Source organism: Panicum virgatum, chromosome 7K (assembly GCF_016808335.1).
Source record: "Panicum virgatum strain AP13 chromosome 7K, P.virgatum_v5, whole genome shotgun sequence".
Lineage (NCBI taxonomy): Eukaryota > Viridiplantae > Streptophyta > Magnoliopsida > Poales > Poaceae > Panicum > Panicum virgatum.
In genome coordinates, this window is record NC_053142.1 from 17,870,817 (window position 1) to 17,897,651 (window position 26,835).

The window sequence follows — 26,835 nt, forward strand, 5'->3', positions numbered from 1 at the left end:
ATATCGAGGGATTGAGTGTATTACCATATGGACAAAAAGGAGTGTGACTACAACAAATAGCACTTGTAAAGCATGTTAGTCACAAAAACACAAGCTATAGAGTTAGCTCCCCCTAAATGTGTGCATTAGTGTTTGAATCACTTAATCAAATGTATGCACTTGTAATTCACATAATGGGGATCAAACTCTATAACTTGAAAAACATGACACCAAATGAATACCAAGGATAGGATTGATACCAATTGTAGACTTTGGTATTTTCTTTCGAAAATATGTGTCATGGCGGAACCCCCGTAGGGGCGGCCCTTCGGGCCTAGCTTCGCCTCTCTTCTCTTTGTCATCACTTGAACCTAAAAGCCTGAGTATATCATCTAAGCAAACACATTAGTTCAAGTGTTGCGTGTGTCATCAATCGCCAAAACATTATATTGAAATATGGCATGAGAGGCCATTTTCGCTACACATGGGCACGTACGGGCGTAAGTGCGGAGGCATGAGCACAGGCGCATGGGTACGCAGATGCCACCGGCATGTGCACGGGCACGTGGCGGTTCAGTGCGCGGGTATCTAGGATGCGCCGTTGGCACTAGACGCACGGACGTGGCACATGGACTATTGGCACTGGACGCACGGACGTGGCACATGGGCTGCTGGCACTGGACGTACGGGACATGGCCAAGAGAGGACGTTCCTGGCTTGGATTGACCGACGAGGACGTCGGTCTCTTATGGGGTGAGTATGTGACACCCCGGCCCAGGGTTTAATAGGATTAATAGGATACTCATACCAACAAGTTGCAACTTCTTTTCGGAAGTCGATCTCCAAAGAACTCCGAGGTTAAGCGTGCTTGGCCCGGAGAAATTTGGAGATCTGTGACCGACTGGGAAGTCCTTCCCGGGTGCGCACGAGTGAGGACAAAGTGTGCAGGAAAGATTGGTGTTGGTCTGTAAGGACAATCTATGTCCTAGAAAGCAGCCAGATGTAAGCGGGCCCGGCCTCGGGGAGGCGGGATGTTACATTTATATACTTGGTAGGTGTAGTGCATAGTTGTACGTGGATATGTGTGTTTTTTCATAAAAATCTAAAAGTATCGATAACTATAAGAAACCCACCTAAAGCTAGGAAAGAAACCACTAAGGGATTTCAATTTCTGTACTGGGCATACTCACTTTGTTAAATTTGTTGTGGTGGGATTTGCTTATACAGGTTTGAGTCTCCGACTCAGCAAGGTATGAGCATTTGTAACTAATTGTGCAAGAGACGTCCCTATTTAATATTTATCTTGGGATATCTGTGATGACCGATGACTTTATCCTGCCGACCCAGTCTCTTGAAATTACTAATAAGGTAGTGTACAACATATGTATATGCGCTCATAGAGGTGATGTGGTGTATAACTGTATATAAGTGTTTGCATATGTCTTGTGTTTTTAAAAAGATTTAATTTTAGTGATTTTTTTGCAGGATCCTATCATCAGAAAAGATGATGTTTTCTGTCAAGAAAGTTTTACTTTTGAATTTTGATTGAATTTTTTGTGACTAAACATAGTGCTTAGCTTTTCAAAGAAGAAAATGGTGCTTTCAGCAACCTAACTATTCTTTGCTTTCAGCCTCCACTACCTTTGCTAACTCTTCTTCCCGTGAACAATTTTTTGTGACTAAACATAGTGCTTAGCTTTTTTAAGAAGAAAATGGTGCTTTCAGCAACCTAACTATTCTTTGCTTTAGCCTCCACTACCTTTGCTAACTATTCTTCCCGTGAACAATTTCTCCCATGAATGATTCCCACACGCGCGCACAACCAACCAGCCAAAGTGCCATGCCCCCAAACCCCACCACATTTCTATTTGTGAGCAGTGGCGAAGCCAGCCCGAGAATTCAGCTAGGATGACGCATACTCTAAAATTTTTTGCTACCTGCGGGAGGCGTGTCGAGGGGCTGCAGGCGCGGCAGACGGGAGATGCCGAGGCGGCCGGCGGGCTGGCGAGGGCTGGCGGCTGGCAGCTACAGCCTGCAGGCGGACTGCGAACGGGGCAGGGCTGCGGGCGGGGGGTGCGGTTGCGCGGATGGACAACCCCCGCGCAACCCTATCGGCTGCGGTGGGCTGAAGCCTAAAGAGGCCGCAGCCCACGGCCCACGAGGCCATGAAGTGACGAAACGCCAGCGGTCTAACGCGGCCGCTTCTCACTCTCTCGAATCTCGCCGTCGTCCTCGTGTTTGTAACTCGTCTGGGGTGCCGGCGCTCTGTCGTGTGCCCATGGCGAGGTTCCGAACTGGAGATATTCTCTACAGCTCGGCTGAGGCAGCCCTAGCTTACCCTAGTGGTGGCTCCGCCCATGTTTGTGAGAGCCTGGGAGCTTCCGGGCCTCTCAGCGGGTCCACGTCGGCCAGAATTCATCCAGTTGTCCGATGTGCGTTCAACGATAACAAAGCATCGTAGCTCAATCCACTGTTTTCTCGAGTCGGCGTCTGATGTTTCACACGCTCTTCTCAAGGTGTTGTCGACGTTTTACACTAAAGTCTGAACCTTCGCATCCATCTTTTCGCAGCTTGCATTCATGGCGGCGTCCACCCTTTCTACCTCTGGGGCCATTTAGTTTCCAAACTAAAAATTTTTGGTTGTCAAATCAACCGTTTGACCAAATGTCGGGAGGACTTTTCGAACACTAATTAAAAAACTAATTTCAGAACTCACTTGGAAACCGCGAGACGAATCTTTGAGGCCTTTGACCGTATCATTAACACATGTGGGTTAGTGTAGCAGTTATGGCTAATCATGCTCTAATTAGGCTCAAAAGATTCATCTCGCCGTGTACATCCAAACTGTGTAATTAGTTTTATTGTTTAACTATATTTAATACTACATACACGTGTCCAAAGAGAGAAGCACAAAGTTCGAGGTGAAAATTTTTGGGAAGCGCTTGTCTCACTGCGGCACACATCTCACTGCGGCACGCACGTTACACAGTTCACTTGACTTTAGACAACTTTTCGCAGCTTGCATTCATGGCGGCGTCCACCCTTTCTACATCTGTCTCACTGCGGCACACATATCTCACTGCGGCACGCACGTTACACAGTTCACTTGAGTTTACACAACTCTTCCGCAGCTTTGTCAACCTCCAAAACTGTAGCACGTGGAACGCCGGTGGCAGTCTGCATTTCCTGCACATTTTTCCATTCGTTCACACTGGTCTCTTGGTCATTCAGTTCATACAGTCATACTGAAACCCCCCCGTGCTCTCCTTGTTCTTCTTCTACGGCTCCCGGCCGCAGCCGTTGCTTCGTGCTCGTCGTTTACGTGCTCTTCGCGGCTGGTTCCCCAAGCGTTCCTGTGCTCATCGTTGGTGCCCGTCCTCCATTCATGGCCTTCACCCCTCCTCCTCCTCCTCCTCCTCCTCTTTTCCTTCTGCCGTGTTTAATCGACATGCTTTTTGTAGTTTTTCTTGCTTGAATGGAAGTTTGATTGTTCTCGTTATCTTTACACTCGCCAAACCAGATCCGCAGGAAGTTCCAAAGCCGGCTCAGCCACGTCCACTGCGCCTTGACTGCCTATCAGGTTCTTGCCGACAATCTTCCTCCTAACCAAATTTAGCTGTTCTCCCTTGAATCTATATGCCTCTGTAGTATCTCGCATTTAGCTGGCTGGGTAGGAAATTCCTCTTATTTCCTTCTTCCTCCTACAAATCGACCTCATTTCTTCCAGTTTGCGCGTTTGTTTGCAGTAGCATGCTAAAGTTTCCATTTGGATACGCAGGTGCATGCTTTGTTGGTCCTATCTTGGATGCGCGCTCTGCTGCCTACATCCTGTCTTAGCTAGCCAAAAAAGTTGCGTCGGAAACCTGAACTTCATTTTAGGTATTTCCCTTTATACTGGTGAAACAACTTTTTAAGCGGTTTCTGCATTTTGACGCCTAAACCGCATTCTCAAAATTTGTCTTCACGCTGCTGAATCTACTTTTCCAAAATTTGCATGATGTCCTTTTTTCTGGCCGTATAATGATACTATAGCTGTCCCCCCTCGTTGACTACGTATCAGCTAATGCTTTCCTCTGTACAGCCTATCCTGTCAGTTGTCCAGCACAATCGTTCTGCTTTGCGGTAACCCTTCCCATAAAAACAAAAACACGAACATCGACGTCATGCCCTACAGGCGTAAACGGAATGCTGAAAACTCCGAAAGTAATGAGTTCCACCCTGAAAGTTTAATTCAAATTCTTATAATCGTTATTCCCTTAATACATATTAAAAAGAAATGTGCCCTGCGCGCTAGGAGGTACTGCTGAGTATTCACCTGCTGCCACTAATCCTGCTGAAAACCGCCTTAAGCAGCGAAAATATATGCTCCAGAAAAAAATAACACACCAAGGTATGGGGTCCAACACATACCAAAGACAGCATATCCTTCTATGCTTAGATCACTCTACAGGATGTTGATTGTTTAAACTCTTTTTTACTTTGCCGCACCTGTTAGCTCTGTACAATTTAAACGAAAGGGCAAACGGATGCGGTCGTTTCTCCCAGGAATATATAGACGCTCTAAAAGGTAAAGCCTCAAGGCGGTAATGCTTCCTCATGCTGTCCCAGGCCCTCTTACTGATAACTCGACCCCCCATTTGCAGAATCTTTTACTGGAAGATCCTATTATGGCTCACCTGATTATCGGTGCTCCTATTGCCAGGCTGTTTTCTGGTACCAGGAAAGATTAAAACGTCAATCTTCCAGGCAGGAAAATAGGATTTCTTATCATTTGTGCTGCAAAGGCGGCAAGATTGTCATTCCTCCTTTTCGTGCGCGGCCTGAACCTCTTGCATCCCTTGCTAAATTTTCTGGCGGTTCTCGTTCAAATAAATTTATGAAGAATATAAGACAATATAATTGCCTCTTTGCTTTCACCTCTATGGGAGCAAATATTGACTGTTCATTGAATGATGGACGCGGCCCTCCTATATTTAAAATAAATGGTCAAGTTCATCATATTGGATCTTTACTTCCTCCTGATGGCAGCCCTCCTAAATTCTTACAGCTCTATATTTATGACACCTCGAATGAGGTCTCAAATCGCTTGCAAGCTTTGCATCCCGATGATGGGCCTCCATCATGCATTGATCCATCCATCGTCCAGATGCTTACATCTATGCTTGATGAATATAACCCATTTGCAAAGAAATTTAGAATGGCTCGGGAGAGGATAATGGAACATGGAGATGAGGATTTCGTTATACATATTGTGGGCGCTGATGAAGGGGATCCAGTACAATACAACTTACCTTCTACGGATCAGCTCGCTATGCTTGTTGTTGGGGATTTCTCATTGGACTCTTTCAACCGTGACATCATCATTGAAACAAAATCTGGCCGACTAAGGCACATATCGTCATTACACCCTGCATACATGCCACTACAATATCCTCTTCTGTTTCCCTATGGAGAACGCGGGTTTCAGGTTGGCGTTCTTTATGCTGGGACCACTAGAAAACAAAAAGGCAAAAAGCAGACTGTAACAATGCATGAATACTTTAGATACCACTTTCACTACAGGCGTGGACAGCCTAACCCATTCCTTAATTACGGCCTCCTTTCAAGTCAAATTAAAGTGGATGCTAGAGCCGCTATTGATGAAAACAGATTATGGTACATTCTTAGAAACCAGTCACGCCTTCGTGTTGCAAATCTACAGGGTATCGCAGATGCCGTAGGGAGAGGCTGTGTGGATGGCAGTGAGATGGGTAAATTGACTGTGCTTCCTGCATCTCATACTGGTGGTCGGCGATACATGGTTTAGAACTACCATGACGGCATGTCCATTTGCAGGGTGTTTGGTCCACCAGACTTTTTCGTTACTTTCACATGTGACGTTAACTGGCCCGAAATTAAGCTAGGTATTCTTGAACCAGGCCAACATCCATCTGATAGAGCTGATATTGTCGTTCGTGTCTACAATATGAAACTAGAAGAAATGCTAGACGACATAAAAAGTGGAAAAGCATTTGGTCCCATATTGGCAGGTAATTCGATTAAAAAAATTGCTTTTAAATACGTAAATTCCACACATCCTATTTACTTAAGATCTAAACCAATACTAATCCATTTTATTAATTTAATTCTATATTTATTATTTCAGTTCTCCATACCGTTGAATTTCAAAAACGAGGGTTGCCTCATGCTCATATTATACTATGGACTGCTGAAGATACCACCAATCCATCCGCTAATATGATTGATAAATTTATTAGTGCTGAAATCCCTGACCTGAATGAAGACCCACTACTTTATGCTTTGGTTGCGGAGCACATGATCCATGGTCCATGCGGAAAAGATAATCCCAAGTGTCCTTGCATGAAAAATGGTAAATGCTCAAAAGGGTATCCAAAATCATTCCATTCTGAGACAACTATTGACGAAAATGGTTTTGCTATATACAAAAGGCCTGACAATGGTCATTTTGTTATAAAATCTGGAATCTGCCTTGACAATCGTTGGGTTGTCCCATACAACCCTTACTTACTTAAAAAATACGAAGCTCATATTAATGTTGAATGGCGCAACAAGGGAATTTTTATTAAATACCTTTTCAAATATGTTACAAAGGGACCTGATTGTAGTAAAGCATATCTAAAGAAGATACAAAGCGGTGAAGACGTTCCTATTGATGAGGAAACACAAATAAGAAATGAAGTAAAAGAATATCTGGACTGCCGTTACATTTGTGAGCAGGACGCCTGCTTGCGTGTATTTGGATTTGACATTCACAGACATTATCCATCGGTAGAGCGGATGCCCGTTCACCTTGAAGATGAAAACAATATCTTATATGATGAAAACGCAAACATGGCTGAAATTATTTCCTCTGAGTTTCTACGTCGAACCATGCTGACTCAATGGTTCGAGTGCAACAAAAAATACCCAGAGGCTCGTGACCTTACCTATCTTGAATTCCCTTCCAAATGGTGCTGGTTGAAAGATAAAAGGGTATGGGAACCATGGGTTTACGGTTCTAAAATTGGGAGGCTTTATTATGTTCATCCATCTGTTGGTGAGCGCTACTATTTATGTATGCTTCTTATGGTTGTTAAGGGTGCACAAAGCTATGATGATTTAAAAACCTACAATGGTTCACTTCATCCTACATTCAAGGCTGCGCGTGCTGCCAGAGGCCTTTTAGGTAGCGACCAAGAATGGTACAACGCTTTTGATGAGGCTGCTACATGGGCAACTTCTTCTCAGCTTAGACAACTATTTGTTACAATGTTGATGTTCTGTGAGGTTGCTGATGAATACGCCTTTTTCAAGAAAGTATGGAGGACTTTAGCTGATGATATTCAATACCAAATTAGAGATACCATCGGGAACCCACGGTTTTATGTACCTGACAACAGCCTTAAAGACATGGTTCTAGATGAACTTAACACATTATTTGAAAAAAAATGGTGGCCGTATCAAAGATCATCACCTACCTAGGAAAATAGAAGAATCCCATGGCACTACCGGTAACCACTTAATAGAGGAAGAAATGGCATACAATACATCTGAACTTCTTGAATCTGAAACAGAAATGGCAACACTCAATGATGAGCAGCTAGCGGGGTTCTATGCTATAACAGATTCTGTTTTTTTTTTCCTCTCTGGGTATGGTGGCACCGGCAAAACTTATCTCTGGAATGTTATTATTAAATATCTACGTGCACACCAAAAAATTGTCCTTTCTATTGTGTCTTCCGGTGTTGCATCCTTACTGTTACCTAGTGGCCACACTGCTCACTCAAGATTCAAAATACCTTGCGATATCAAAAGAGGAACCATGCTTGCTGAGCTAATCGAAAAAACATCTCTTGTCATATGGGATGAGGCTCCTCGCTCCTCCCGTGGGGTTTCTACTGGTAGTGGCCTCCCGGCGCAAACTCGCAAGAAATCGATCCCCTCCGGCATCCTGGACAGGAAACTGATTCCAGCAACTTATTTCTCCCGTTTTTGTGTTTCAGTGTGTCATTCTTGCCGTCTGGGATTTCAAGGGTTTCAAGGTAGTCGTTTGTGCCACCAAATTTGGATGTGGAATACCCAAATTTCAGTTCTTTGCTCCATGATCCTTGCTGTGTCACCTACTCACCTGTAGTGGCAGTTTTTTCCAGTTGGTTGGATTGGAATATTAGATTATTGTTTATACAGTCTCTCCTTAGCAAGGGTATGTTAGAGTACGTCATGGGCCCATTGGACCTGGGCTGGCAGTATAACCTGTTAGTGTTAGAGTTAATTAGAGATAAGGGTCGCTTGCTTAGGGGTCAAGTAAGCCTTACTCAGGAGTCAAGTAAACCTCTCTATACAAGGAGAGGAGATGTATCAACCTAAGCAAGCGAGAATTAGAAGCAAAACCCTTCCCTCTTGCCCGGCCGTGGGCAAGGCCCCTAGCCGGCCCTCTCTCTCCCCTCAACCCTAGCCACCACTATAACAATCTGGTATCAACTATGCCAAGGGACGAAGATGCACCTGTGGAGCTCGCCGCCGCCGAGGCCACGGCGCAGGCCCTCGCCAACATCGCCAAGCAGATGGCTGCCCTAAACTTGCGGCTGTCCACCATGGCGGCCGCCCAAGTGTCCACCTCGACGCCTCCCTTACCCCGCAGGTTTCCCTACAGACTCCTAGGGTACGGCTCGACGAAGCTATCAGGCTCCTCCTTGGCGCCACCGGCGGCGTCCCTCCTCCCCTACACCGCGCCGCCCACCACTGCTCCACCCACCACCACCATGGCTGCGTCATCCACCCCCGTCCCCATCCAACAGATTCAGTTTCCCACTCACCATCCCCGATTCCCACCATGCTAGGTTCCGCTGCAGATTTGTCCCAACTTCGATCGCCTGCTTCATGTCGATGGCACTGCTTTTGCTGTTGTCGATCCTTAATCCGGTGTGGGCAGCGCACCATCTTCAAGCGCCATCACCATGTCACCCCTGCAGATCGGCACTCTGCAGCAGTAGCTGTGCTACGAGAAGACGTGGCCCTGCGACTCCCAAAGGTGAGTGTGTCTCCTGCGGCGATTGTCCCATCACTCAAGGATCTGTACGCCGACATGAGGATGCAAGCCAAGGTGGAGTTGTTGCAGCTGCAACAGTTCGAGAGGACAACGGACATCACGACGGAGCCGGAGAAGAAGATGCATACCCGCCAGGTGTTGGCAGCGTTGCGGCCGCAGGCTGCAGCATGCGGCCTCCTAGCGCGGCGACGGCTGCAGGAGATGCACCGGAAGATGTGGGAGGCAGCCCTGGCGGCGGTCGACCTCGGTAAAGGGGGGCACGACCTCACCCCATCGGATGGCCACTAGCAACCGCGCTGACCCGCTGCAGGCTCCATGCGGCCGCCCAAGGCGCTCCACCCCCTCCCGACGCATTGGTCTGGGCTAGTGGCTCGGGCCAGATGTGATATTTACGCTACATGGGCTGCAGAGTGTGACAAAACCGCCAAGTTAAAATACTTAATTAAACATAATGGCCATCATTTGAACACATCAGACGCATTAGCTTAATGGCCAAATTAAGATGCTTAATTAAGCATAACCATCATCATTTGAACACATCAGACGCATTAGCTTAATTAAGTGTAACTTGTCAGTCTGTTTCCAACCCACAGGCCGATCGAAACATCACCAGTAGTCTTGCACAATGGCGAGCGCAGACGATACCAGTATGATAAAATTTTACAAAAATAGTAAATAATATTTAGACATTTACAAAACAGTTTTCAATTTAGAATTTACGTAAGAAATGATAGCAGCGGAAGAGAGAGTCTAACCTGAGAAATTTTTTTATTAAAAACCAAATAAAATAAAATAAAGCGATCACTACGACGACGTGAGGACGTGACATCAAGCCTACCGATGTTAATTCTGGTTAGCTCCTATACCTAAAACAGGATAAACAACAAACCCTGAGCAACTAATACTCAACAAGACTTACCCGACTATGGGTATACTTAGCCCATTATCTAGACATGCAGGGTCTTCTGGCTGGTGGTTTATTTTGCGGAAAAGCAATTAAAAGTGGATCCTTATTTTCATCATTTTAGCTCAAGGTTCTATATTGATTAACCATAAACTAGTGTTTGCATAGATAACTAGAGCAATCATGGTGTAGCATTAATTCACACTTTAAATTGATTCTCAACATATATATAATCCTTGTTCCATATCATAATTCTACGATGCGGTGCTACGATCAATGTGCTCATATCCGAGAGCGACTGACGGCGAATCGATCCGATTTAACCTTGCAAGCTGGACCTAACTAACACGGTACGTATTGTCCCGTCGGACAATATATGCCAACCATTCCCCTCTCCGCCTCGAACTACAGAACCACCCCACCTGGGTATAGTCAGCCGAGCCCTACGAGAGACCACCAAAAATAAACATATGCATCCCAATTCTCCGCGGCTACTCGACTGCCCTAAGGGGTGGGTAGAAGTTCTGTACTTTCGAAGTGAGGCAGTACTATTCAAACTCGATCGACAGGGCCAGACAACGAACGGGCCTTAACCGACACAGACGGGGTTAGACACCAGGTATCCTGTCCTGTTGCCATACCTACATCTCATCAACATCCCCCGTCCGGTCTCCAATTTCAATCATTTCATCTTGGATCCCATAATTCATATACTGAAATATAAATACATTCTATATCTCGCGAGTAATAGGAAGTTACTCGGCTTCTATCCTATGGCTCGCGAGTGACAGGAAATCACTCGGCTTCTACCGAGATCTATTAAGCATGGTAGTACTAACGACCTACACATACTAGTATAAGACCCAAGGGAACTTAGGAATCATGCAACTAAAGTTTCAAACAATTCCTGAAACGTAACGCACAAGTAATAGATATATAAGTTTTCATAATTTAAAATAGGGGTTATGCACCGGGGCTTACCTGGGGGTAACACTAAGTTAGTGTTAATACTATTAAGGCCTTGGACCCTTCCGATCTTGGGCCGGGTCTTCACAAGTTCCTTCCTGGCATGCTTTGCTAGATCCTGGGCTTCACGGCTTCGCCTGTTCCACAGTCACGAGATCGCATGCACCAGAATCTACATGTATGCCAATGTGCAATGCATTAACTATATGGATGCAACACCCGCTATTATGTGCGCAAAGAATTGCAAAAACCAAGATGGGTGGACTTATACCAAAATTAATTTGCTTTAAAAAGATACAATTTAAGTAATATATATATATATGAAATATAATTGGCTTCATGAAAGCTAGCAGAAACGGGTTCTGCCATTTATTGATCAAGCGATGGTATACTAGGCATTAACCAAGTTTAACACATTTTCTAAGTTTGCACATTTCTATTATTCATAACTACTTATTAAGCACTAACACGTTAATTCATCAACGCACGCGTACATGTACCCACCACCTTTCACATAAGAAGTTAGTCATTATTACTGAAACTATTTATTTTAACCTAAGCATGACGAACATCAGCAACTAAAAGCTACAAACCTACACCTCCGAAACTCCAGGTTTTAACCCAGATTGTCTGGGCACAATATGTCCGGAAACTCCGGACATATATTCGGAGTTTCTGGGTATACCTAAACAGCAGCCAACCTCACGCACCCATGGTGGACGGCGGCGTGCGCGGCGCACGGAACGACGGGAGAAAGGGCTAGGGAAGAGGCGGCGAAAGTGGAGGAGCTCGCCAAGAACCATTTGTGCTGTCGGAGGTGAGAAGAAGAGCTGAAGGAAGTGGATCGACGGCGATTGGAGCTACGGGCGGAGCTTCCATGGCGACCGGCCATGGAGGTGCCGAATCCAGCGGGGAAGAGCTCGGGCGGGGCATTGGGAGGTGCGAGGGAGGTGGAGGACGAGGGGAGAAAGGTGCTCGCGCGACGAATCAAGGCGTGGTGGCCGGAGGTGGCCGGAACGATGACGGAAGCGAGCTCCGCTCGGCTCGGCCCAGTTCGAGCAGGAGGAGGAAAGAAATGAGAGAGAGAAGAGCACGGGGAAAGATAAGGCCAGGGAAGGTCTGGAGTATCCGGACAAATTCCCGGAGTGTCCAGACAGGTCTGGACTATCCGGACATATTTCTGGACTATCTGGCCCAAACTAGTTCCAAAGAAATAAAATTTAGATTGAGTCGATTTTGGTTTCGAAAATGGCTCGAACCTTTATTACAAATCGTTTTAAAAGAAATTTTCTCATCACATAGATTAAATTGCTAGCAAAAACTTATTTAGTGGTTGGGTTCATACTGATTTAATGCTAATGATCGTATTAATCCCGTAAGTAATTTTAATTTCCCATGATTAACATCTGGGTGTTACACTCCTGTTTTTCAGGACATCAGCCCATTTGCAGCATGCGCCGTGGGATCCAGGTGGCTGTATACGTGTAGGTCCGGCGTGCGGAGTGCCCACCTTATGTTCAGAAGTCCAAAATAAAGAGTCCCAGCTCATTTCAGGTTGAGAATAATAAAATAAGCCGTGATGTAAAAGACTTGTTTTTAGGTGTTAGGTTTATGCCGAGTCGAGTCATCGTTATAAGTTGGTTAGGTTGCAGCTCGAGCACGAGCTGCATGTCCAGGTGGGGTGTAGTGTTAGAGTACGTCATGGGCCTATTGGGCTTGGGCTAGCGGTCTAGCCCGTTAGTGTTATGGTTAATTAGAGATAAGAGCCGCTTGCTTAGGGGTCAAGTAAGCCTTGCTTGGGAGCTAAGTAAATCTCTCTATATAAGGAGAGGAGATATATCAATCTAAACAAGCAAGAATTAGAAGGAAAACCACTACGAGAAACAGTGGGTTTGCCGTGTGCCAAAGCACACGGCAAAGACCCAAAAACACTCGGCAAAGGCTTCGCCGTGTGTTACACACGGTAAACAGCACACTGCAAAGCTCGGCCGGCATACAGTGTGTTTGCCGTGGGCCCTTTCTCGGGCACACGGCAAAGGCTTTTCCGTGTGTTTTCTCGGGCCCACGGCAAAATAAAGTTGCCCCGTCGACCCAGCATGTCACGTGGACAGTTTGCCGTGTGCCACGTGGTCAGGCACACGGCAAACAATTCCACCTTTGCCGTGTGCCACGTGGATAGGCACACGGCAAAGAATGGCAGCTTTGCCGTGTGCCTTGCCATGGCACACGGAAAAAAATGGTAGCACACGGCAAAATTAATTTTCAGATTCCTTTTTTTGTTTAATCACAAATATTTCAGATTCCAATCAAATTAACATCACAGGCAATTCATATATATTGCATCAAATGTCACGATCATTTCATATATCACAATTTGCATCACATTCAATCCATAGAAGTCCAAATGCAAATATCGCAATGCATACAAGCCCAAATGCAGTCGATACAAGTCCATACAAGCACTGGTAGTTCATACATGTCCATACAAGCACAAGTTCAAACGATAGTCTATACAAAGAGTGCATGTCCATACAAGCACAACTCAAGGCGGCGGCGGCGGGTGCTGCGACTGTGGACTGTTCTGGAACTGCTGCAGGTAAGTCACCCATTGAGGAGGCGGCCACACATTCTGAGGCATCGGCGAAGGGGACATTTCTGTTGGCCCATCATTTGATGCCGCCGATTGAGGCTGCAAATTGAAAGCCATTAATTTGAAGTCTTTGTTTCTAAGTCTTTGTTTCTAAGGCATTGTTTCTAAGTCATGGTAGGGTTGTCTATTAGTCAAATAACGATAAATGAAATTAGAAGGTTGTGAAATCGCTCACAGGAGTAGGGGTAGCTGCACGCGCAGGGATAGTAGTTTGAGTGAATTGCAGTAGCGAAAGACCCATTTGCGAGCCCAGAGTCTGCATAAACTGAAAAGCCAGGGCCAGCTACATCTGGTTTTGCTGGGAGGCTTCCTGTGTCTGCGGAAGGTCTTGCTGCATCCTCTCCCGCTCGGCCGCCCACGCCTGCTGCTGTGCCGCCCACGCCTGCTGCTATGCTTCAAAGTCCCGTTACATCTGGGCCTACAAAATTAGATTGCATGGTCAGAGTACCAAGAAACATATGTCAAATTTAATAAACCTTTGCTGTAACAGAAATAACCTTCAGTGCCTCCATCTGGATCTCCGTAGTGCTTTGACGTGGGCGTATGGCCGGGCTAGAGTTGGTGCTCCTGGCTTGAATCTACGCGAGAGTGGGAGTACTGGCGGTGTCAATCAAGCTGTCTCCAATCCAGTACTAGCCATGCTTCTTCCCTCCTCCCACCCTCATCACGACTTCTGCATCAATGGGCTCCGTGCTCGGATCAAAGTCCGGCTCATTCACCTCCGTTGCCATCGAGTTGTACTCACCGAGGCGACTGTGGACAGTCGCGTTGCTGTACGCTTCTGGGGGGTCCACCGGGTTGTAGTTGACAAGGCTCACGCCTTGATCGGGGGACAAGGCTCGCCTCCATGTGACGCCAACTGTGAAAAATGAAAAATGATTATAAATTGTGTACAGTTGAGCGTTAAAATGAAGAAATGAATTCACGTACCCATCTGGCCGCGTACTGCCGTATGTGACTGTTGCCCTGATGGTGCGGTGCACCTGGCATCATCAAACGCCGCTGCCGGCAAGACTCGTGCATCTCCACCCAACCTTCCGCATACCACCTGTCGATTATCATGTCCCAGCACTATTCATTCCCGGCTAACCACCAAGGAATCACCTGAAGGTCATACATGACATAAGAAGATCAACTGTAGCATACTTCATTTTAGTAAAAGTCAATATTAATAATATTGTATATTTACCCTCATATATTGTTCCCTAGTCAGCCTGAGGTTTCGCACAGCCCCTTTGTTGGTCTTCACTTTTCAATGCGATGTTTGTAATCACAATTGGCCTGGATGCGCGCCTCGTAGAGCATATCTGCCACCAGCTTGTGACAGGCCGTGTTTGCCACCTCGCGCGCCACGGTCATCATTCCCTCCTCGCACCTGTAGAAATCCTGCACATGATGATGAACGAAGCCATTATATCAAGAATATCCAATTAATGAGATGTATTGACAATTATAGCACATACAAGACTTACCCACAATTCTTGCAACACCCGCTCTGCCTTGCCCGCAAAGCACCTGCCTTCCCAGTCCGGTCTATCGATGGCTTGGATGTAGTGCTCCCAAGCCGACGCCGGCTGAAGATGGCCGTCAATCTTGATGCATCCAGGGTAGTGGTCCTTGCAAAGCAGGCCCAGAATGCCATTGGGGATGCGTTTGTGAACACCTGGAACGACGATTACAAAGTTCCTGCCAAAAATTTTTGTGTAAAATTGGAATTGAAATATATAAGTACGAAACGTAATTAAATAGGCTAAAGTTACTTACCTTTTACCGTCCGGCCGAATAATCGGCTGTTGCTCGAGCGGTATAGGTCGGCTCGGGAGACGAGCGGGGCCTCGCATCCAGACGGAAGGTATGTCTCCTGCCACCCCTCCCTGGTCGTTGTCCTCCTCACTAGAGGACTCCTCCTCTGCTCCTGGTCCTGCTCCTGCCCGTCCTCCTCCTCCTCCTCCTCCTCCTGGTCCTCCTCCTCCAGCTGCTGCGGCGGCTCCTCCTCGTCCTCAGGGGAGGGTGACCTCGCGCGAGGCCCCTTCGTCCTCCTGCCGCTCCTCCTCCTCGTCCGTGATGTGCCGGCATCCTCATCTGGTGGAGGCACCGACGAACTTGCCTCACCCCTCCTCCTCCTCGTCCTCCCTCCAGCCGTCTAGGAGGACTCACCTGTCCCAGGAACTCTGCGCAGCACGGCCTCCAACAACTACATCATACCTCCGCTGTGCCCCATCTTTGATCTATCTCCTGAAATTAAAAGGGGCAAATCAATCATAACAATAATTTGAAATTAATTAATTCAATTAGTAAAAAAATAAACATAATCCGAACATGTATTACAAATTAATTATTGCAAGTAGTAAAAAACAAACATAATTAGAACAAGTGAAAAACTAATATAATTGTTGCAAATACGGATCTTACATGTATTCGAAATACTCTTCAAGATCGGGATTAGCTGGATCATAAGTCTTATCATCGCTATCACGTCCGTCGATATCATCAACGGCGGGCGCCAAAGGAGGAACGCTTTCATCATCACTGTCATTGCCTAAACGTAATCGCTCAAGTAATTCCAAGTCATTCGCATTATGAACCTCATCCCCGGCATCCTCCTGAACAAAACTTTCATTGTCTACTTCCATTCCGATTGCTTCGGTTAAATCTATTTGGAAACTCCCTTGTAGCCCATCTTCTTGAAAGAACTCTCCTGTATATGTGTTTGGGTCTATGTTGTAATCTTCATTGTTCGGGACAGGTAGTTTACCGTGAGGGGACACCTTATACACAACATCCCAACCCTTGAGATGATTGTCGGTTTGACACGGGTATGACAGATAATAAACTTGTGTTGCCTGTTGAGCTACAACATACACATCGTCTCCTGGGTACACGGATGTCCGCTGAATTTCGACTAGCCCAATATTCGGGGTACGTCTCACAGCTTGAGGATCAAACCAATGACATTTGAATATGACAGGTTTCAGAGATACGGACCCATGAAACGACAGTTCGTATATTTCTTCAAGTGTTCCGTAGTACTCGAGCCCATCATCTCCAGGCGTGAAAACTCCGGTATTTGTTGTTCTTCGATTGGGCCGAATCTGCTCGTGCTTTGTTGTATGAAAGCGATATCCATTCACGTCATAAGCTCCAAACGACTTGACCCTATAGGCACAGCCATTGGCAACCTGCCGCAACTCGGCACTCATCGACGCATCATTTTGTGCCTGCAAGTTCGTCATATTATTCGCACGTACAAGCAACTTGTAATGCCATATACTACAAACAAGCAGAATTGGACATTACCTTCTATTTGAACCAAGAAATGAAATCAGGACTTCCATTTCCCGCGCCCTGTCTAAGTAGGGTCTCAGTTTCATGGAGGATAGACGCCCTTGATCGACGCCAGAATTGCATATGAAATTTTCTGTACAAAAGACGAACGATAGGGTTGGATGCAGAAAAGGGAAATGACTTGAGAACTAAATGAATGCTGAGAACTTACTCTATGTAGGGCAAAACATTGGAAAGGTTGGTCAACACATATAGCATGATAGCACACCACTCTCGAATATCCAAGGTATTGATGGTTGCAGCACTTGCACTTCCGAGTTGGCCTCGGAAAAGGCTCAGGGTGGAGTTAGATTCCGTAGTATTGTAATGAGGGAGTGGATTGTGGACGCTAGGATGGTTGTCAGCATAGTATTTTGATGTGAAGTTTGATACCTCCTCCAGAATATATGCCTCTGCGATGGAAGCTTCAATTTTGCATTTATTTTTACATTTAGTTCTAAATATCTTTTGATATCCCTCAATTGAATAGCACCAATGGTGCTGCACGGGCCCACCCATTCGTGCCTCGTATGGGAGGTGTAAAATCATATGCTGCATCGGATTGAAGAAGCCGGGTGGAAAAATCTTCTCTAGCTTATAGAGCAACACAGGCGCCATTCTTTTCATTTCTTCAACTACTTTTAGAGATAACTCCTTAGCACAAAGCTGGCGGAAGAAAAAGCTCAACTCTACCAGCACTTGCCAGATTTGATTAGGGAGGTAGCCTCGAACCATAACTGGAAGTAGCCGCTCGATCCATATATGGTAGTCATGACTCTTGAGCCCGTTGATTCGCATAGTGGTCAAGTTCACTCCCCTCCTCAGATTCGCCGCATACCCATCAGGGAACATCAAGGTTTGGAACCATTCTAGGACTTGTCTCCTCTGGGGCCTCGTCAGAACAAAATCAGCCTTAGGCTTTCTCCACACCTTGGCTGATCCGGGAGGCCTCATTTCTAGCTTTGGTCTATCACCTAACGTTGCCTGATCCACTCTAGCCTTAACATTATCCTTTGTCTTATCTGAAATGTCCATGATTGTTCCGAACAATGCCTCGCCGACATTCTTTTCGGAGTGCATCATATCAATGTTATGTAGAAGAAGAAGGTCAGCCATATAGGGGAGCCTCTACAAGCCCGACTTCTGCGCCCAAGCATGTTTCTCACCATATCCCACAAAACCCCCCACCTTCAGCATTGATCACGAGACCATCTAATTGAGTGCGAATGTCGGCACCCGTCATCATCTGTGGTGGATGGTCTTTAACTTCAACACCTATTGTAAAGCTCTTATCTCGTCTGAATGGATGGTCAAGAGGTAGGAATTGTCGATGTTTGTCGAACAAAGAATACTTGCCACCCTTCCGCAACCAAATGAACATCAATGCTGCCTTGGAATCATGGACAAGGGAACTTCCCATGGGCACACTAGCCATAGAATATCCCATACGCGGCAGGTCATGCAGGGAATAGTGGTACCAAACATACATTGCGAAGTTTGTCTTTGTAGCTCGATCATATGTCCAAACCCCATCGTCCCAAGAATGGAGCAAATCGTCAATCAGGGGCTCCATGTACACACTCATATTATTTCAAGGGTGTCCAGGTATTATCAATGACAAGAATATGTTCTGTCGTTGAAAAATAATGCCTGGTGGGAGATTCAGTGGGATAACGAACACGGGCCAACAAGTGTAAGGGGCAGCCGACATTCCATAGGGATTGAAGCCATCTGTCGCCAGCGCAACACCTACATTACGAGCCTTCAAAGCTTTGTGATGATGAATCCCGTCGAAATGGGTCCATGATTGACCATCGGATGGATGCACAAGCTTATCAGGATTGTAATGAGTTCCCATTTTGTGCCATGTCATCTGCTTCGCGGATTCCTCGGTCATGAACAAATGTTGGATCCTTGGTATGGGCGGCAGGTATCGTAGGACTTTCATGGGGACCGCGAGCTGCCTCTTCTGACCATCACTAGAGTCTACCTCCACGAACCTAGAGGATTAGCACTTTGGATAGTACTTTGCTTCAGCGTGTTCTTTCCTAAATAAGATGCATCCCTTGGGACAGGCATGTATCTGTTCATATGGCATCTTCAGTGCACAAAGGAGTTTCTGTGCCTCATACATACTCTTTGGAAGATGTGCCCTTCTAGAAGCATGCTGCCAATAACTTGTAACATAACATCAAAGGCGTCTCGACTCAAGGTAAATTGGGACTTCACGGCCATTAGGCGGCCAATGGCATCCATTTGTGAAACCTTAGTGTGACCGTGAAGGGGTTGCTGGGCTGCAACCAACATGTCATAGTACGCCTTCGCGGTTGCCTCTGGCTCCTCCTCCTCCCTACGTCCTTCATCAAAATGTGCTTCATGAAAGTCATCTAACATGTCTGCCCCGGCATCAGCGTCATGTTCTTCGATGCGTTGCCTAACAACCTCGTCTCTCATACGATTAGCTTCGCCATGGTAGGTCCACCAGGTATAATTTATCGTAAATCCATAATTGCAAAGATGATTCGTCATGACTTCGCGTGTTTGTCGACGTGTGTTTCCACATTTGTTGCACGGACACCAGGTGGTATTGCCTCCTTTGAGCTTTGCAAATGCTCCGTCCAAAAAAGCCTCGGTCTTGTCAATCCACTCCCCGGACAACTAACCCCCACATTTCCATCTAGTATACATCCATGCACGGTCATCCATCCTCTATCATATCAATGAGTAATATAATATAAAAGATCATCTTTGCATCTACACGATGTCTACAATTTCTAATAGGTTAGGATAGGTCCTAATCCCACCCGATAGGATGCGTAGCTGGGGTTGGTTCTCATGCTCTACACCAATTCGGGGCAGAATTTTGGCAGCACCGCCCCGCTGTTCTCCAAATACACATCCCGAAAAAGGAAATTGTATATCCGGAGAACAACGAGGATATGATGCCGAGACTCCATCTCTGATCGACGTGGACCATGAAAACTAACCCCATCTACGCACCCTATCGGGCTGTCCAAAAAATGTGGACAATTCGAAATAGGTACGGTCATACATATGCAAAGAACTACATATTTCCAACCGTATCTCCTTCGAACGGGAGACGCCTAACTCGGTTACATCCTATACAAACATGAAATGAAAAGAAGGGTAGTTTCCATCGTCGTCACCTAGGGCTCGATGGCAGGCGAGGCGATGTCGCGCGTGTCGGTGCAGACGGCTCGAGGACGGTGTGCACAATAGCCTCTCCTATCAAAACAGAGAAAAATGGTGTCAATTGAAAAAATTGGTACCAACTCCCCCTGCAAACTGAAGTTTCCAAACCCTGCAAGATAAAAAGTGGCATGAATGCCGAGCAACACAATTCATCCTACACTGGCTCACCTATGGGATGCCGGGGCCGAGGCGCCGTGTAACGGGTCTTGAGCCACGGCGGGACGGCAAATCGTCGGTGGCCGGGGAAGCGTGGCGTTCGCCCGCGGCCAAGGTGTGGCCGGTGGGGCGCCACAGTGGGGAGCCAAAGCGTGGCCGGCGTGGCAACGTGGCAGGGTGCCGGGCACGGGCCGGGGGCCAGCTTGGCGTCGGGGCGGGGGAACGGGCCCCGGAGCCGGCCGGGGCACCGAGGTCAGGGGCGCCGGGTGTGGGCGCGGGGCCCGGGTGCCGGGGCCGGGCGTCGAGGCCGCGGTGCAGCTGTGGGGACGCAGTGGGGTGGCGGGCACCGGAGCGGCCGGGCGTCGAGGCGGGCGACGGGGCGGGGCCTGGGCACCATGGCCGGGTGACGGGGCAGGGGCGGGGCGCCGCAGCACGGCCCAGCGTCGCTAGCGTGGGAGCGTCGGGGTGGGCGCCGGGCCTGGGGCACTGAGGCGGGCGCTGGGCGGTCACGCGACGGGGCGGGGGCGCCGGGCCTGGGGCGTCGATGCGGGCGCCGGGCGGTCCTGCGACGGGGAGGGGCTGGGGCCGGGGCGCCGCGGCACAGCACGACGGGGCGGGGGCGCACGGGCCACCGCGGCACGGCTCGGCGTCGCACGCGGCGGCGCGGCAAGGCGGGCGCCGGGGCCGGGGCGGCGAGGCAGGCGACAGGGTGGCCAGGCGATGGGACGGGGGCCGTGCGGTGCGGGGGGCTCCGGGCGGAGCGTCGGGGCAAGGGCAGGGGCGAGCTCCGGGCCCGGCAGCGTGCAAACAGGTGTGGCGGCGCGGGCGTGCGTGGAAGCGGTGCAGCGGTGCGGGCGTGCGTGGAAGCGGGGCGGCGGCGCGGGTGAGCATGGAGGTGGAGCGGCGACGTGGGGGTGATTTGGCATAGAGGCAGTGGCGTGGAGGCAGTGGATGTCGGAAGAAAACATCTAAGTGTACATAACCATTGGCCGACCATTTGCCGTGTGCCTTGATTCAAAACACACGGCAAAGCTCACCTTTGCCGTGTGACAGGATCCACGGCACACGGCAAAGCGCACCTTTGCCGTGTGCTCTTCTCACTGGCACACGGCAAACACTATAGTTCAAATATCTTTGCATTTTTTACATATGCTATTATTTCATGATTCCATTACCTAAATTTGGTTGAATAAATACTTTAAATACCTTGCAAAATCACTCAACAATTCAAGATTCAAGATTTTATCTAAAAAAACTTTATTTCATGTAGTTACACCTAAATTTCAATGTATATATCACATGCTATTGTTTACTTGAAAAAAAAAGAATTATCAAACTGATCCGAAAATTAACCAAAATTGGGCATGACATAAACTAAGTTGTCCATTGCATATAAATTTTTTTTTGAAGTCAAACACCACTTTGCCTGCAACTTTGAATTGAAATCTTAATCGCTACTTCTAAACTCTTTGGATCTTCTATACAAATGGTTCAAGTTGTAAGCAACGTACGTGATAACTTGTGCGAATCTTTCCCAATTTTTTATCTAAGCATACACGTATGAAATCATGATATCCTAATAAACCTTGTGATTTTTAGACTTCAGATGTTTTTTTACAATTTTAAAACAATAGGACCATACGTTCATGCTCATGGTTCGTCACCAAGATCTTCAAATTTTTTTCCCATTTCTGGCATATGGCCTCACATTGAACTCCATAATGTGAATATCATTTTTTCATTAATTACGTTACATTACTAATAATACTTGCAGTTAAAATTTGATTTATTCCCAACAAATCCTTTATATGAAATAAAGTAGTTAAATATACTAAATTAGCAGAGAAAAATACAAAAACTTAATTTAGAGTCCCACGTAAAATGTATAGACACCACAAAAAGTATGGAGTGAAGAATCAAAAAATTTCTAAATGATTTGTCGTGTGCAACAATCAAGGCACACGGCAAAAAGGAAAAACACACAGCAAATATTTGGGTTTGCCGTGTGCCACAATGGGGTACACCGCAAATACAAGAGGCACGTGCCATTCCTCCTCGTACGGCCTCTTTGTCGTGTGCCATAAAGTAGGCACTCGGCAAATTCGGAGTTTTGCCGTGTGTATTTAGTTTGCTATGTGTTTTGTTAACCAGCACATGGCAAACAAACCTTTTACCGTGTGCCTTTGTTTTGCTGTGTGCCGGCCTCCTCGGCACACGGCAAACAAGCCTGTTGCCGTGTGCCCGCGTTTTGGCTCACGGCAAAATGGGGGCACACGACAACTGAGCCGTTTCCCGTAGTGAACCCTTCCCTCTTGCCTGGCCGTGGGCAAGGCCCCCGGCCTGCTCTCTCTCCCCCCTCAACCCTAGCCGCCACCATAACAGGGTATAGGTTATTTCCCCCAGATCAAATTATCGTTCTGGAGCGTTAGTTGCTGTTTTTTCGTGTTCTTCCTATGTGTTGGTTTTTGTTTCCTCTGCAAATTTATAACTTGTGCTTGATAGTTTTCTTTTGGGGCCGCTAGGCTTGTCGTCTTCGGTATGCTAGCAGGGGGAGCCTAGTAACATGCTGCTACTTCACTACTTCATTCTTTCGAGGAAAGAAATGCACAAATGCTAGCTTCTGTTCTGGCAGTGATCTTGTAAGAACTAGGGATTAGTTACGGTGTGCAGAATTGGTACCTTTTTTCATAGTAGTTTTTGAGCAGACTTCTATTTAAATTTTGCTTATTGTAGAACCCTTAATTTGTGTTAGACTTTTTTCCTCGGATATCAAACTTTACATATCCACCATGCGTCAGTTATTGCTGTTCATCTTGTCGATATTCACTACAATCCTTTTCTGTCAAAGGAACTAAGTTGGATTCCTTCTCTGTTCTTATTGCAGGTCCAGTTTGTAGCCATCTGTATCTGCCTTGTTCAGAAAACAAAGACAGCAAGAGTGCTGTCCTACTAACCACCCTCCAATTTTCCTGATTCTTTCTTGCCCAAAATCCCAAAGAGAAAGGTCCAATGTTCTGTTATGACCGAGCTGTTCCTAGAGCCATCTTATAGCAAAACAGGTGTAAAGTGATCTTCAAACATCCTTTCTTGAGATACCAACAACTACAATGGTGCACCCAACCTTGTCAGTTATCTTCAGATGCCTCACACTGGTGTGCATCTTGTCACTTACCGTGGCGGCTGATAACAATACCATTGGCTCTGGTCAGATACGCCTAGACTGTGGAGCATCAAGCCCGACGGGTACCGATGCTGATGAACGGACTTGGGACAGTGACATTGGTTCCAACTTCCAAGTTTGCGCCTTTACTGGAAGGAACTGCAGCCACTGCTTCATACCAAGACCCTGCACTACCCTCCCCAACTACACCTTACATGACTGCTCGCATCTTCACTACTAATTACACATATTCTTTCCCCATTAGTCCTGGTCGCATGTTCGTCCGTCTCTACTTCTACCCTAGCACTTATGACAACTATGCTCCTGGAAATGCTTACTTTGGTGTCACAGCCGGCAATCTGACCCTTTTAGATAACTTCAATGCTTCCCAAAATGCTCTGGCTATAACTGTTGCCTGCTTTTTTCTTGAATACTCCATAAATGTTACTGCAGACAGGCTAGACCTCACCTTTGCCCCATCGACACACCACAATGGCTCTTATGCATTTGTCAATGGGATTGAAATCGTGCCCACACCTGACCTCTTCACAACATCAATGCTGAAACTAGCCAATGGTGGAAACCCAGATCAATTATTCCCCATTGATCCTGCAACAGGTTTCCAAACAATGTACCGGCTCAATGTAGGTGGGCGGATCATCCCTCCACGACATGATATTGACTTTTATCGTTCATGGGATGTTGACAGTCCTTACATATATGGTGCTGCTTTCGGAGTGAGCAATGAGGAAGACAAATATCTTACCATCACGTATACGCCCAGTGTACCAAAGTACACTGCACCAGTTGATGTCTATGCAACTGCTCGGTCAATGGGGCCATCTGTCCAGGTCAACCTCAACTACAATCTTACATGGATTCTACCAATTGATGCTGGGTTCTACTACCGCATAAGGTTCCATTTCTGTGAGATCCAGTATCCGATAACCAAGATCAATCAGAGGTCATTCTTTATCTACATCAACAATCAGACAGCACAGCAGCAAATGGATGTCATCGCATGGAGTGGAGGAATTGGCAGAACAACATATAAAGACTATGCTATCGTCACAACTGGTTCCGGTCAAACGGACCTGTGGATTGCCCTTCACCCTGATATTTCATCGAGACCAGAGTATTTCGATGCAATATTGAATGGTCTTGAGGTCTTCAAGCTACAGAACTATGGAAATAACAGTCTTGCAGGTCTCAACCCTCCCATTCTGTCTATGGAACCCAATGGGAAGCCTGGTCGAAGAAACTCAAAAGGTGCTGCACAAGCAACCACTGGTGGAGCTGTTGGTGGCTTTGCTATTCTGTTGTTTGCATGTATTGGCACGTGCATCATGTGCAGGTGGAAGAAGAGCAACAAGCTTTTTACTCCTCAGTTTGAGTGCAACAGGTTGCCACCAAATCTCTGCCGCCACTTTACCTTCGAGGAAATCAAGGCAGCCGCTAGCAACTTTGATGAAACCTATCTCCTGGGCAAGGGCGGTTTTGGGAATGTATACCTTGGAAAGATAGATGGTGGCATTAACGTGGCTATCAAGCGTGGGAACCTGCTATCTCAGCAGGGCCCACATGAGTTCCGAACTGAAGTCAAGACATTGTCCATGCTCCGGCACCTCCATCTTGTATCTCTTATTGGGTACTGCGAAGAAAATAATGAGATGATCCTAATTTATGATTACATGGCCTGTGGTACCCTTCAGGAGCACCTGTATAACACCAGGAAGTCACCTCTGCCATGGAAACAACGCCTTGAGATCTGCATTGGTGCAGCTCGAGGGCTTCATTATCTGCACACTGTTCCTAAGCAAGCAATCATCCATCGTGACGTAAAGACTGCCAACATTCTTTTGGATGACAAGTTGGTGGCAAAGATTTCGGACTTCGGGTTATCAAAGGCCAGTCCAGACATTGACGACACACATGTGAGCTCCGCGGTCAAGGGCACCTTTGGATATCTTGACCCTGAGTACTTTCGAAGAAGGCGACTCACCCAGAAATCTGATGTGTACTCTTTCGGGGTCGTTTTGTTTGAGGTTCTGTGTGCGCGCCATGCAGTTAACATTCAGCTTCCTGATGAGCAAGTGAGCTTGCGTGACTGGGCACTGTCTTGCCAGAAGAAAGGTGTACTTAGCGAGATTATTGACCCACATCTCCAGGGGGAGATAACTCCTGAGTGCTTGAGAGAATTTGCCAAAACTGCTGAGCGATGTGTTGCTGAATATAGCTTTGAGAGGCCATCTATGGGTGATGTACTTTCGAACCTCGAGGTTGCACTCCGGCTGCAGGAGAGCTCAAGTGATAATAGCAGCCGTGCTGAGGCAATATGGTCCCTTGCGAATACCCAGGTGGACTCGACAAATCCATCAACAGATTCAACAATGAGCATCGCCGGACAAGGAGTCGTTTTCTCAGGCATCACACATACTGAAGGTCGATGATCACAAAATTCAGGTCAAGTTCTTGTGAAATGTTCGGTGTCTCTGCTGCTTAATATGTATGATCATATATATTCTGGTGATCTTTTAAAGAGTCACATAGAACTGCATGTGTATGTCTTACTGGTCGCTGTATCATAATTTTTCTCGGTAACTAGTATAAGAAATCTCTGACTCCTGAATTAATGATCTACTGCCAACATTGATTTATGAATCAATAACATTTGAGAGTGTATACACTTGCTTTGCCGAGTCAATCAGGAACTGGCAGACGCAATGGAAGCCAGCCTTACTAATTCTTAGCAGCATCTTTTGCACCGCATCGTGCCAAAGTTTCACCTCTGGATGAAAAGGTTGTTCCATCGCCATGAAAGATATGACACTGGTGTTACGGTTGTAAACTTACAAATACTAGAAATCCAGTTTTGATTCCTTTTGGTTGCTTCTCTTAAACAAGATGTCATATTCTACTGTTTATCAGGTCCTTTACAGTTGCCGCTTATACCATTGACATCCTCCAGAGTTTACGTTTAGAAATTTAAAGCCTTTATTCCCCTTATTATCCCGGCGGTGTTTTAGGCCTATCAATCTCTGACGGTGGTAGCGATCCGTTGCTCACTTGCTGGACTGGGCAGGTTCATGCGTCAAGTAGCACTGAATTCGTGTATTTGACAACGTTCGGAGTATATTCCTGCTTGAGCACATCTGAAACTCCATTTGTGGAGAAAGCAGTGTTTTGAACTTTTGTGCAAACTGTTGCTTTAATAATGGCAGAACATTTAACAAACAGGCCCTCAACACTGCAACAAAACCAACAAATACAGTTTGATAGGATGCAACAAAGGCTTTTTTTGTGGTCCCCAAACGTTAGGCGATTTTCATGTGATGAGTACCCTTGCACAATTAGCATCATTTTTTTTTCTTGGCAAAATGATTTGAGACATTATTCTGATAGCCACTTCGCTCGTCAGTCGACGTGTAATTGGC

At 46.7% G+C, this 26,835-nt stretch overlaps 2 protein-coding genes and 1 pseudogene across 2 annotated transcripts; 2 read left to right on the forward strand and 1 right to left on the reverse strand.

Moving 5' to 3' along the window:
- The first annotated feature begins 3,217 nt into the window (after positions 1–3,217).
- LOC120640380 lies at positions 3,218–26,083 on the forward strand (annotated as a pseudogene).
- LOC120640381 lies at positions 5,769–7,499 on the forward strand. The gene is made up of 2 exons (XM_039916210.1): positions 5,769–6,008; positions 6,125–7,499. Exons 1-2 carry the CDS (start codon positions 5,801–5,803, stop codon positions 7,459–7,461), a joined length of 1,545 nt encoding a protein of 514 aa, XP_039772144.1. The 5' UTR covers positions 5,769–5,800; the 3' UTR covers positions 7,462–7,499.
- LOC120639972 (basic proline-rich protein-like) lies at positions 20,254–21,132 on the reverse strand. Its single transcript, XM_039915880.1, has one exon. The coding sequence runs from the start codon at positions 21,130–21,132 to the stop codon at positions 20,254–20,256; it is 879 nt and encodes a 292-aa protein (XP_039771814.1).
- Positions 26,084–26,835: the final 752 nt, after the last annotated feature.

Excerpts from the sequence above, each read along its gene's own strand:
- LOC120640381 (XM_039916210.1), top strand. The coding sequence starts at position 5,801 with ATGTCCATTTGCAGGGTGTTTGGTCCACCAGACTTTTTCGTTACTTTC. Across the intron at positions 6,009-6,124 it reads ATTTGGTCCCATATTGGCAG|TTCTCCATACCGTTGAATTT; the intron begins GTAATTCGATTA and ends TTATTATTTCAG.
- LOC120639972 (XM_039915880.1), bottom strand. The coding sequence starts at position 21,132 with ATGCTCACCCGCGCCGCCGCCCCGCTTCCACGCACGCCCGCACCGCTG.